Genomic DNA, 12,040 nt, shown 5'->3' with positions numbered 1-12,040 from the left:
CTCAGAGTCCTCCACCCGTTTCCCGTTGACACGGCATATCTGGTGGAGTCCATACGTATTCCGGGGTCTATTCGCATCAGGACAGACAGGAAGATAAGGGAAGAGCGGTGTGCAGCCTGCAGCGGGACCTGCAGCCGAGAGGCTCTGGCCCTCATAACGCTGCATCGCATCATCTGATCGTATCAGCGACTGTGTCTGACTGACTCGGTTTTGCCTCTGCTGCTGCACCTTGACAGTAACGGATTACATCACCCTCAATTTGGGGGGGGGGGGATGAGATTCGTGACCATTTCAGCTTTCTCATGAAGCAAAACGTGGTGATGTTCCCCAAAGAGTCCTGCAAAAGACTTCGTACCTCCTGAGGTGGCCACCTTCCCGTAGCTCAGCAGTCGTGGCACACAAACGCCAAGGGTTTTGTCTCACTATGACTGCAACTTCTGCAGGAACTTGAGAAAGGTTATAGTGCAAGTAGGATGGGCTCGGTCATGGCACGATGACACAGTGGCACGGTGGCGCGGTGGTTAACGCGCTCACCTCCCAGCACGAAGGTCCTGGGTTCGAGCCCCGGGGTAGTCCAACCTTGGGGCTCGTCCTCCGTGTGGAGTTTGCATGTTCTCCCCGTGTCTGCGTGGGTTTCCTCCGGATTTCCCCCCACAGTCCAGGAACATGTAGGTCAGGTGAATCGGCCGTACTACAGAAGTCCCTAGGTGTGTGTGGGGTGGGGTGGGGGTGGGGTTGTGATGGCCTGGCGGCCTGTCCAGGGTGTCTCCTTGCCTGCCACCCAATGACTGCTGGGATAGACTCCGGCATCCCCGCCACCCTGAGAGCAGGATAAGTGGTTTGGATGATGGAGGGAAGTAGCACGGCCCATGATACAATATGGGCTGAATACCCAGGTTGACCGGAATGTTTGGATATTTCCAGGTAGGACGGGTCGTCAACCAGGAAGTCAACTGTTGCTACTTCGTTGTTGAAGGTGCATCTTTCCGAAGGAGGGAGGATCCCCATCATCTACTACTATTCAAGCCATCTAGTATGTGCATCTGCTTGCTGTCTGGCTTTGGGATGTGTCCTGATGTGAGAGAAACAGCTCTTCTGTTAGGTGGGAGTATGTGTTCAAGACTCGACCAGCGGATAAACAATATTACAGCTAAGCCTGCATGGTATTTAAAACGCATCCCATAGTATTCAAGTAAACGACGTCCTTGTGAAGACATGTGTCCAATGATGTTTTGGGGAGGCCACAGATCGACTCTGCACTGACTTCCTCCTGACACGGCGGCATGCACACACACTTCCGATGAAGCTGGTGCAAATGTCCCGGGCGTCTTTCATGCTTCTGAGTGGAGGACGGAGGGTAATAATGGCTGTCACCACAGCACCAGGTCCCAGCTCTCTGGAAACCCCAACAGAATGGTGGAGCAGAATGGTGGAGCAGCTTGCACAGAGCCCCGGGCAAACGTGACAGTGGGTAAGCAAGTGACAACTCACCAGCTCTTCCTTTGAGGAGGACGGCTGGTGTAACCGGGTTGGCGAATTTGTTATTCCCCGGGAAAGTCTTCTGATATGTGGAGAAACCCACAGACCTGCAACAGTCCCCCCCTCCCCCCATGTCCCTGCTTTGCTCTGTGGTCTACTCATCATGAACTGACTGTTGGCCATGTTTCTGCTTTCCCTCAGAAAGATGTTGTTCCTTTGCAGCCTGTGTGAGACCTTACGAGGGAACATCTGCATCCCTGAACACCCGATGCCGTGGAGCCATTTAGTTGGACCTCTTCTGAGGTGTGCGTGGGAAGCCTGGCGGATGGTTTGTTTGGACTGGGATGATGATACAGTGATGGTGATAAAGTGATAGAGTGATGGTGATACTGGGATGATGATACAGTGATGGTGATAAAGTGATCGATGTCCTGAGGATTGTGGCCGAAGATGCGACTTGAGTCCATCCACCACTGTCAAGCAGGTTCACGGCAGTGTTCAGTAGGCAGCGGTGAAGATGACGATGGTGACGCCAACTGAAAGGTCCCGGTGGCACGTTTCTGTTGCCCAGAAGTACAACTGCCCTTAATAACCACTTGACAACGTGATCACAAATGCTGTGCGTCTGTTCACCGTTGGCGAAGTAGGCGACCAGCCCCTGGGCGGTGCAGAGCAACACACCTCATTTCAGGGATCTGGAATATGATGGAGGCAGTGCACTGAAGGTGGTGCATCACATCAACACAATCTGGGAGTCTAAAAAATCTTGTAAAGGCTCCCAGATGGTGTCATGTGGTGCAGCATAATACACATCATGCAGATACTTCATAAAATGTCCGTCTCTCCGCCTGAAAACGTACCCAAAAGATTCCACTGCTGCATTTCTGACAGTCCAGTGAACACAACGTGACTTCGTTCTTGATCTCGGTTTTTCCTCTGCAGAAAAGGCCTCCGTCATGATACGATGGGGAGCCCAGCAGCATCTGTGCACTTCAGGAGCTGTTTTACGGCGGTGTTGTTGTGGCCTGCTGGAGCCCAGCATGCTCCTTGTTTCTGTAGTTTTTACTCCACCTGGTGGAATTTTATCAGTCTGTGGGAATTGAATTGCTTCAGGTAATATGCAAAATAGTCCTGGCGGGTGGTGCTGCTCGTCACATGCTTGACATTCCTGACACAGAAGACATGTAGGCACAGCGCGTGTCCCAGTCTAACTGTTGGGCTGGTCGTATAGTCACAATCTTCTTGTGTCTGGCGAGGAACTTGGGCAGAGAACAGGCTTTAGGGGATGGACCTGGTTTCATAGACGGCTGTGGGTCACGGCTTTTTCCTCTCTTTTTGTGGATAGTTTCCTTTTGTTGGTTCTCTACAACACCTGACACACCACTTAGAGAAGAGTGTGCATATGTAAACAGAAAAAAAGCAATGGATGAAGTTAATCTTGGAAACAATATTTGACCATAATGGCGACCATCTAGCCCATGCAGACCGGCAGGGCTGGTAACACCGAAGGCGGTCTGGTGGCGGCCTTGCCTGGCGTTGACTGTGTTTTAGTGTGGTCGTGTGGAGTGCGGGGAGGTGTGTCGAAGGTGTCTGGCTGGGAGAGCTGGTGTTGGATCGGCTGAGGGAGCCTGGTCTGCTGCGTCCGGTGGGCCCAGGGACCACCGCCCTGCCAAAGCTGCGCCCGAGGAGGAAACACCGAGGGCGGTCTTGACACAGGATGTGGAAGCGGGGCAGGCTAAGCTAACTGCTAGCCCATGCAGACCGGATGATGTCCAGAACTGCCGGTCTGCATGGGCTAGCAGCAGCGTTGCATTGAATGGGCTGTGTTGTTAACTGTTTGTGGGTTTGTTTGCTTTTTGTGTGTGTGTGCTTTGTTCTCTGTTTTTGGTGGTGTCGCTTTTGGGAAATTTGGGACGTGTGTTTTCGTCTTTTGTGTCGCCCTGCTGTAGGCTGGGGGAAACGGAATTGTGCTTCTTATGTGTATACAAGTACATGAAAGAAATGACAATAAATTGTCCCGGGTAATTTCCTGTAAATGAGAAGGGAGATATGTAAGTGTGGGAGGCACACTCGTCTCATGTTGGCTCTCTTGTTGGAAGGCCCAGCACAGCCAAAGGTTTTTGCAGGCTGCCTCAGCAGCAGCCTGTGGGCACGTCTGAGCCAGAGGTTCAGGTGGGAGGCCACAAAAATGTTAGTGGCTGCAAGAAAAATTGGTAAACACTCCACACCGTCCTATTTCTACCTAACCACTCCATTAACCTAACGGCTCCAGACAAATGGAGCATTACGGTGGCAGTCTTACTGCTTCTCCTCTCTGTTGTTCAGCTGGACAGAGCCTCCCATCCTCAGGGGTAACAGGCCCAGCAGGGCTCTTGCATCCAGGTATCCTCAGCCGGCCTGCTGAAGATCTAGGCTCGCCCTCATCTGCGTCCGCTAGATGGCGCTGCAGACCAACAGCTGACGTTCCCAAGCCAAACTCAGAAAGCGCCTTAACGGCGGGAGGGCACAAAGGAGGGTTAGTTTGACTTTGGATGCTATATATGAGCTCTGTAGAGCTCTAATGCAGCTGTATGTGACAGTGGGCAGGAGCCAGAACCCGCTCAAGGTGAGGAAAGAGCGTATGTAGTGCAGAGCTGAGGGTGGCTCCGAGGGAGCTGAGGCAAGAAAGTGTAACAGAAAACTCCGCGTCAGCAGTTTCTTTTTAAGTTCAGAGTCCATCCAGGTTGTAGTGACGTCATGTTCCTTATTCTCACCTGGCCAGACTCTGCCTTAGCAGAGTGAATCTGAGGCATCACATGGCTGATAAGGGCGCTGACTGTGACTTCAGTGAGGGCAGTGGAGCATTTCTATCTTTAAGCACCAACGACATCACTAAGATGCACCCACACTATTCTCTAGGCCAGAGCCGGTTTCAGGGCCGTCCTCTGTCTCGAGAAACGGGATCAGACCGGAAAGGTGAGAGGGGGCTCCATCGTACGCCAGGGGGAGGGCATTACCACACAAGCGATAAGCGGTACGCATGCAGATGTGTAGAGAGACATCTCAAGTGTTTGCTTGTAGCACCAAGCCTCACTCTTGGACCAGGCCTTTAATGGGAGCTAAACAGAAACCTCTTTCTCTTCTTAGAGCAGTAGGTCCGGATAACAGGCGAGGCCATTATTTGATTCAAGGCCCAAATTCCAGCTTGTGATCAAAGGGTGCATGCATCTCTTGGGGGGTGAGATGAGAGGAAACATGCTCATCCTCCTTGGCAATGGATAGACCGCGGTGCTTTGGGAGCCAATAAGACTGCTGCCTGTTCATGGCTTCACATTACGTCCTCTCCTTCATTCCATTTGGCTGGCTGCACTTATCGCCACCGACCTCTCTGAAAGTACACCAAGGCTGTGGCTAACTCATTACCGTTGCAGTTATTCAGCAGTTATCTGTGTTAACATATCTGATGTAGTATGTCAAAGAGGAAAGAGCCATAATAATGTGACTATATTCTGTATTGTGTCTTATGGTCACCAGAGATGGTGCAACAAGTGGCCATGATACTGGCACCAGCAGTGATAATAGTAACATACACTACCGTTCAAAAGTTTGGGATCACCCAAACAATTTTGTGTTTTCCATGAAAAGTCACACTTATTCACCACCATATGTTGTGAAATGAATAGAAAATAGAGTCAAGACATTGACAAGGTTAGAAATAATGATTTGTATTTGAAATAAGATATTTTTTACATCAAACTTTGCTTTCGTCAAAGAATCCTCCATTTGCAGCAATTACAGCATTGCAGACCTTTGGCATTCTAGCTGTTAATTTGTTGAGGTAATCTGGAGAAATTGCACCCCACGCTTCCAGAAGCAGCTCCCACAAGTTGGATTGGTTGGATGGGCACTTCTTTGAGCAGATTGAGTTTCTGGAGCATCACATTTGTGGGGTCAATTAAACGCTCAAAATGGCCAGAAAAAGAGAACTTTCATCTGAAACTCGACAGTCTATTCTTGTTCTTAGAAATGAAGGCTATTCCATGCGAGAAATTGCTAAGAAATTGAAGATTTCCTACACCGGTGTGTACTACTCCCTTCAGAGGACAGCACAAACAGGCTCTAACCAGAGTAGAAAAAGAAGTGGGAGGCCGCGTTGCACAACTGAGCAAGAAGATAAGTACATTAGAGTCTCTAGTTTGAGAAACAGACGCCTCACAGGTCCCCAACTGGCATCTTCATTAAATAGTACCTGTTAGAGCCTGTTTGTGCTGTCCTCTGAAGGGAGTAGTACACACCGGTGTAGGAAATCTTCAATTTCTTAGCAATTTCTCGCATGGAATAGCCTTCATTTCTAAGAACAAGAATAGACTGTCGAGTTTCAGATGAAAGTTCTCTTTTTCTGGCCATTTTGAGCGTTTAATTGACCCCACAAATGTGATGCTCCAGAAACTCAATCTGCTCAAAGAAGTGCCCATCCAACCAATCCAACTTGTGGGAGCTGCTTCTGGAAGCGTGGGGTGCAATTTCTCCAGATTACCTCAACAAATTAACAGCTAGAATGCCAAAGGTCTGCAATGCTGTAATTGCTGCAAATGGAGGATTCTTTGACGAAAGCAAAGTTTGATGTAAAAAATATCTTATTTCAAATACAAATCATTATTTCTAACCTTGTCAATGTCTTGACTCTATTTTCTATTCATTTCACAACATATGGTGGTGAATAAGTGTGACTTTTCATGGAAAACACGAAATTGTTTGGGTGATCCCAAACTTTTGAACGGTAGTGTATATCTGTAGTGCTGAGTCCCATCAACTCTGAGACACACACACACACACACACACACACACACACACACACACACACACACACACACACACCTAAACAAATAAACCATATCTTTACAAAAGCACCTAAAGCTTCCATGACATCTGAGTGACAGAAGGATCCTGTGGACTCATGATGCATGCTCAATAATCCAGGTAAGAACATCAAAGGGGGTTGAATCAGTTCATCTGGATACAACGTTTATTGACTGATACAACGTTTATTAACTGATACAATGTTTATAAACGTTGTATCAGTCAATAAACGTTGTATCCAGATGAACAGATTCAACCCTCTTTGATCCCTTTGGATGCATTTGATGAAAGAGCATTAGTGTCTCATTCCTTGTACCACACTCAAACATCTTTTAAGAAACCAAAACTCTTTAGAAGCTGAAGAAGCATCTCAATCCATTTTCTCTGTATTTTCCCTTTGAGTAAACAGTGGAACACTGGAAGGCTTGTTGACTGAGGAAGGAACTGCAGTGTATCACTGTGTCACCATCACTGTATCGCCATCACTGTAGCACTGTATCACTGTATCACTTTACCACCATCACTGTATCACTGTATCGCCATCACTGTAGCACTGTATCACTGTATCGCCATCACTGTAGCACTGTATCACTGTATCACTTTACCACCATCACTGTATCACTGTATCGCCATCACTGTATCATTGTATCATCATCACTGTAGCACTGTATCACTGTATCGCCATCACTGTATCATTGTATCATCATCACTGTAGCACTCCATCACTGTATCACTGTATCGCCATCACTGTATCATTGTATCATCATCACTGTAGCACTGCATCACTGTATCGCTGAGTTTCTTGTTGCAGTGGCATAAATGCAGACATTTGTAAACTGATTTCATCTTAGATAGCAAGTGCAATATTTTTCATATCAACATGCGTAGTTTCAGGCACTGCCTTTTGCAGAACCTGATGCATACCCAAGCAAATCTTTTCATAAAATACAGTGGTGATCAAGACAAGTTTGTCTGAATTATGGAAAGCAATGTAATCGAACCCTTTTTAACAACCATCTCCACTTGCAGCCTGTGTGAAAAGTGCTGAGCAATATAATGTTAATGTTACACAAATCAGGCAAAAATGCCGTTAAGTACATAATAATGATAAGTCACAAATTCCCTTCACGGTTACCTTCCCCAGCAGGGTTTCAGGACAGAGATACCATCTGTTCTCCGGCTGAAAGAGAGGCAGATGATCTGCCCAAACACCTCGGACGGGGAACACTCCAGTCACACAGAACACAGATGAAAGTTAGAGACTCTCACAATGGCGTGTAAGCCAAACAAGCAGCATGACATTTTGGTGGGGGGGGGGGATAAACAAAACATTTAGATAGATTTATGTGACTGCTGAAGAAATCCACAACATTTTATTACATTTTCCCTCTGGGGATAGCAAACAAATGAGAATCGTGCTAGCCAGATGAACAAATTGATCATTTTAAACACACAGATCGAGGCCAATTAAAACGGATGCACCCCCCTGTTATGCAAGCCATCTCATCATTTCAGTGGACATTGCTGTAATGCCAGCCGGTTTGTGCTGGATTGCAACACAAAGGGAGGACTTCATACGAGGCACCTTCAAACGCACCAACCGGATGTGCACTTTTTGATTTGGATGCACTTTGTGAAGTGATTTGCAACGAAGGTAGAATTCTCCTTTAACCCGTGAGAGTTGGCCTGTGGCCTGTGTAGCCCAAGAAACCACGCAGCAAATCTATCAACTTCACTTATCAGGAGGGTGTTGGCAAGAAGCAGTTATTCAGAGATGTTTGCGACATCTTTATGGACATTTATAAGATGTCAGTCGTTGTCGTGGACATTGCATACTAAACCGTTGTGTGTGTGTGTGTGCAGCAGCCTGCATACTTGCTTGATTGGATTACATAACATGGTCCGACAAAGCGCCACGTTGTCGTACTGAACGTTCGCCACAGGATGGCGCACAGGGTCGCAGTCTACGTCAGGAGCGTGTGAATGATGAGGAGGCTTTGCGCTTCCATATCTTTTTATCCATTTTATTATGGCGAGCGTAATACTATAACGTCCTTTTTAAATACTATAACTTTCTTGCAGCTAGAGATTTGTTTTTGTTCCTCTGACGGCTCCGACGGAACTGGTCTCGAGCTCGGGACTCGGGCCGGCGTCTGAGAGCCCGCGCGGCGGGTTTCCGGGTGGAGCGCGCAGCCGACACATTGGCACCTGACTGACCAATCAGAGACGCGACGTGCCGTCCTCACGTTATAAATGTGCCTGGGCGCACCGGCGTGCCACTGGAGAATGAAAACCCGACTACGGACGCATCAGACCACAGTATCCCGGACCCGCCAGTCCTGTAGCGTCTACTGCACTTCCCTCCCTTTTCCAGGTAATGTGACTTTGCTCTTCGCCTCCGCCTGTCATCCCGCCAGCGGAGCTGTACCGCCTCGCCCCGTGGTCACTTCAGCGCCCCCGGGTTTCTCCCTGGTTTGCTGTCTTTATTTGTTAGTTGTTGTCTCGCGGACTTGTGAAACGCCCGTGCTGCCTTCTCCCAGCGGGGGGAGGGATTACCGGCTGAGGAGCTGCGCTGAGGAAGTCCGTGATGTTACGGCTTCCCTACTGTAGCCATGACTACATGTGGCGGTGCTGGGTGGTCGATAGTGGGGAGAGGGGGAGTAGGGGGGGTGTGAATCGGCGCTTAACGTGCTGAACCACGAGGGTTTTCCCCCTTCCTCCAGACGGCTCGTGGCGTCTTCGCTCCAGTTTACCCAGAAACAGAGCGGCGTGCGCGCGTCGGTCCTCTGCGCGTGTGTGTGCGTGTGCGCGTCGGTCCTCTGCGTGTTTGTGTGCGTGTGCGCGTCGTTCCTCTGCGTGTGCGAGCGTGCGTGCGTGTGTGCGTGGTTCCTTTTTGTGTTTCTTAGTAGCCGCGGCTTGGTGCGCGGGCACACAGCTCGCGCACCAAGCCTCGGCCCCTTCTGGAAGATGCCACAATGAGCCGCTCGCGGCGCCGGTTACGCAACAGGCGCTGCAGCGGGGGGGCTGATCCTCGATGCCTTGTGCCCTCAGGTGTGTTATAGTGGGCAGGAGGCAAGATGGCCACGTCCGCCAGCTCCGGTCTGAGTAAAGTTGTGAAACGGCAGTACATGGAGCTCCCCCAGGGAGACAAGGTGCAAGCCATGTACATCTGGATTGACGGAACTGGAGAGGGGCTCCGATGCAAAACCAGGACGTTAGACTCTGAACCGAAAAGCATCGAGGGTAAGTTTATTTATTCATTTAGTTGCATTTAGTGCTTTCTTCTTGCCTTTTCAGTTTACCCCCCTGAGAGGTGATGTGGTGTGACTGTTGATAGAGGTGATGTGGTGTGACTGATTCCCGTCTTCTTCTTCTTCTTTCCCGTATCTGCAGACCTGCCAGAATGGAACTTTGATGGTTCCAGCACTTACCAGTCAGAGGGCTCCAACAGTGACATGTACCTGATCCCTGCCGCCATGTTCCGTGACCCGTTCCGTAAAGATCCCAACAAACTGGTCCTGTGTGAGGTGCTGAAGTACAACCACAAGCCTGCAGGTGATGCAGAAGCTCTGAATGTTTACGTCGCGTCCTCTTTGTGGGGCTGTCGGGCTGGTATTGCCTATAATGTGATGGTGGTATTGAATCTGGTGTTGTCTTTCTTTCTCGAAGAAACAAACTTGCGACTGACGTGTAAGAAGATCATGGCTATGGTGGCGGATCAGCACCCTTGGTTTGGCATGGAACAAGAGTACACAATCCTTGGCACTGATGGACACCCGTTTGGCTGGCCATCTAATGGTTTCCCTGGACCACAAGGCAAGGACCACAAAGCGCAGTACAGTAGATCAGAACCAGCGCTCCAGCTCGTACTGCAGAGTAGCTTTGCTCATTATTTCAATGGTTTAATTCACTGTTGCCTCGTTACAGGTCCTTACTACTGTGGTGTGGGTGCAGACAAAGCCTATGGCAGGGATATAGTGGAGGCCCATTACAAAGCCTGCCTCTATGCTGGTGTTCAGATTTGTGGCACAAATGCAGAAGTGATGCCAGCTCAGGTAAGCCTTAAGAGCTGTTGAAATGCTCTTTTGTTTTGTTGTTTTGACAGATGCAGAGCTTTGCAGCTTTGACAGCCATTTGACATGCTAACTTTAAACTCCGCTTTATGTCTAGTGGGAGTTCCAGGTCGGGCCCTGTGAAGGCGTCAACATGGGGGATCACCTTTGGGCGGCGCGCTTCATCCTGCACCGTGTCTGCGAGGACTTTGGAGTTGTGGCCTCATTTGACCCCAAGCCAATCCCCGGTAACTGGAACGGCGCTGGCTGCCACACAAACTTCAGTACGAAAGAGATGAGGGAAGAGGGCGGATTAAAGTGAGTGTTTAACATTTTGCTTTTGTTTTTGGCCGGTTCTTGTAGTTTCTTGGATAGGAGCGTTGTTGTCAGCAAATAAGACTGCATTTCGTTTTCATTTTCAGAGCGATCGAGGAGTCCATTGAGAGGCTGGGTAAAAGGCACCACTATCACATCCGTGCCTACGACCCTAAGGGGGGGCTCGACAACGCCCGTCGTCTCACTGGTCACCATGAAACCTCCAACATCCATGAGTTCTCCGCTGGCGTAGCGAATCGTGGCGCCAGCATCCGCATCCCTCGCACTGTGGGCCAGGAGAAGAAGGGCTACTTCGAGGACCGCCGCCCGTCAGCCAACTGCGACCCCTACGCAGTGACCGAGGCCCTGATCCGCACCTGTTTGCTCAGCGAGGAGGGAGACGAACCTGTGGATTACTAAATCCCCATCTCTCTGGACTGAACCCAATGCCCTCCACTGCCCTGTTTTCCTATCTTTCGTTTTTAAAAAGCTGAAAGTTAAACTAGTACTGTACTTGTCTTTATTACCCCCCTCCCCCCTCCCCCCCTGCAATGATTTTTAACCTGTATTTTTAAATAGCTTAAAGTTGGCTGGTCAACTTACTATTATAAGGAGGATGTGTCCTTTGTAGCTGAAGACATGGTTTTACAGGGTATATCTTCCCCCTTGTGTGTTAGGAGGAGATGACCTAAACACCTGTTTTTGAGATGTACCCTTAGCTTTGCCTGTAGACGACTAAAATGAACTAAAGCACACGGGCACTGAAGAGTAGAGCTGCTGAGGCTGGTTGGCATGTGTAATTTCCTAATCTATGGCTAGTATGTGCACTGTCTAAAGTGTGGTGACAACTCTTTTGGCTCATATTAATCAGTCTTTAATGTTACTAATTATTTTTAAGAAGTCTATTTTTAAATGGCAATTTTTTTTTTAAAATTCATCACGATTTTTTTGACACTGGGTCAAGTTGTATGGTACACTGTAGATGTATGTGCCCAGACTGTTGTTGTCTCAACATGTGGATCTGTCCATATGCCATTTGTAGAGTTCCTGTATGGCTCATGAAGGAGTTTTATCCTTTTTTGTCAAAATGCTCTGTTGTAATGCACCTGATTTGGTAAAATCTCAATTCACTGAACCTGTTGGGTTATTTTTTTTAATTTAATTCATTCGAAAAACATTTTAAAACGTATGTTTATCACAACATGGCTGCTATGGTTTTAGTTTGTTATGGCTTAGTGCAGCAAGCACAAAATCTACCTCCCAGTGCTAGACTTCAAGATACACACAGGAGCACAATAATCTGCCATAGTTTACAATAACTGGCATACTGTAAGCAGTATACTACTATTATATAT

General features: G+C 48.5%; 1 protein-coding gene across 1 annotated transcript; it reads left to right on the top strand.

Moving 5' to 3' along the window:
* The first annotated feature begins 8,542 nt into the window (after positions 1 to 8,542).
* glula (glutamate-ammonia ligase (glutamine synthase) a) lies at positions 8,543 to 11,820 on the top strand. The gene is made up of 7 exons (XM_056292580.1): positions 8,543 to 8,692; positions 9,370 to 9,561; positions 9,712 to 9,873; positions 9,988 to 10,134; positions 10,246 to 10,373; positions 10,489 to 10,688; positions 10,793 to 11,820. Exons 2-7 carry the CDS (start codon positions 9,396 to 9,398, stop codon positions 11,103 to 11,105), a joined length of 1,116 nt encoding a protein of 371 aa, XP_056148555.1. The 5' UTR covers positions 8,543 to 8,692; positions 9,370 to 9,395; the 3' UTR covers positions 11,106 to 11,820.
* Positions 11,821 to 12,040: the final 220 nt, after the last annotated feature.

The sequence above is a fragment of the Lampris incognitus genome, chromosome 14 (genome assembly GCF_029633865.1).
Source record: "Lampris incognitus isolate fLamInc1 chromosome 14, fLamInc1.hap2, whole genome shotgun sequence".
Lineage (NCBI taxonomy): Eukaryota > Metazoa > Chordata > Actinopteri > Lampriformes > Lampridae > Lampris > Lampris incognitus.
The sequence above is the reverse complement of the archived record's forward strand: the minus strand, read 5'-3'. Positions and strand labels throughout refer to the sequence as shown.

Coding starts and splice junctions, on each gene's coding strand:
- glula (XM_056292580.1), top strand. CDS start 9,396: ATGGCCACGTCCGCCAGCTCCGGTCTGAGTAAAGTTGTGAAACGGCAG. Junction 9,874..9,987: donor GTACAACCACAAGCCTGCAG/GTGATGCAGAAG, acceptor TCTTTCTCGAAG/AAACAAACTTGCGACTGACG. Junction 10,689..10,792: donor AGGGAAGAGGGCGGATTAAA/GTGAGTGTTTAA, acceptor TTTCATTTTCAG/AGCGATCGAGGAGTCCATTG.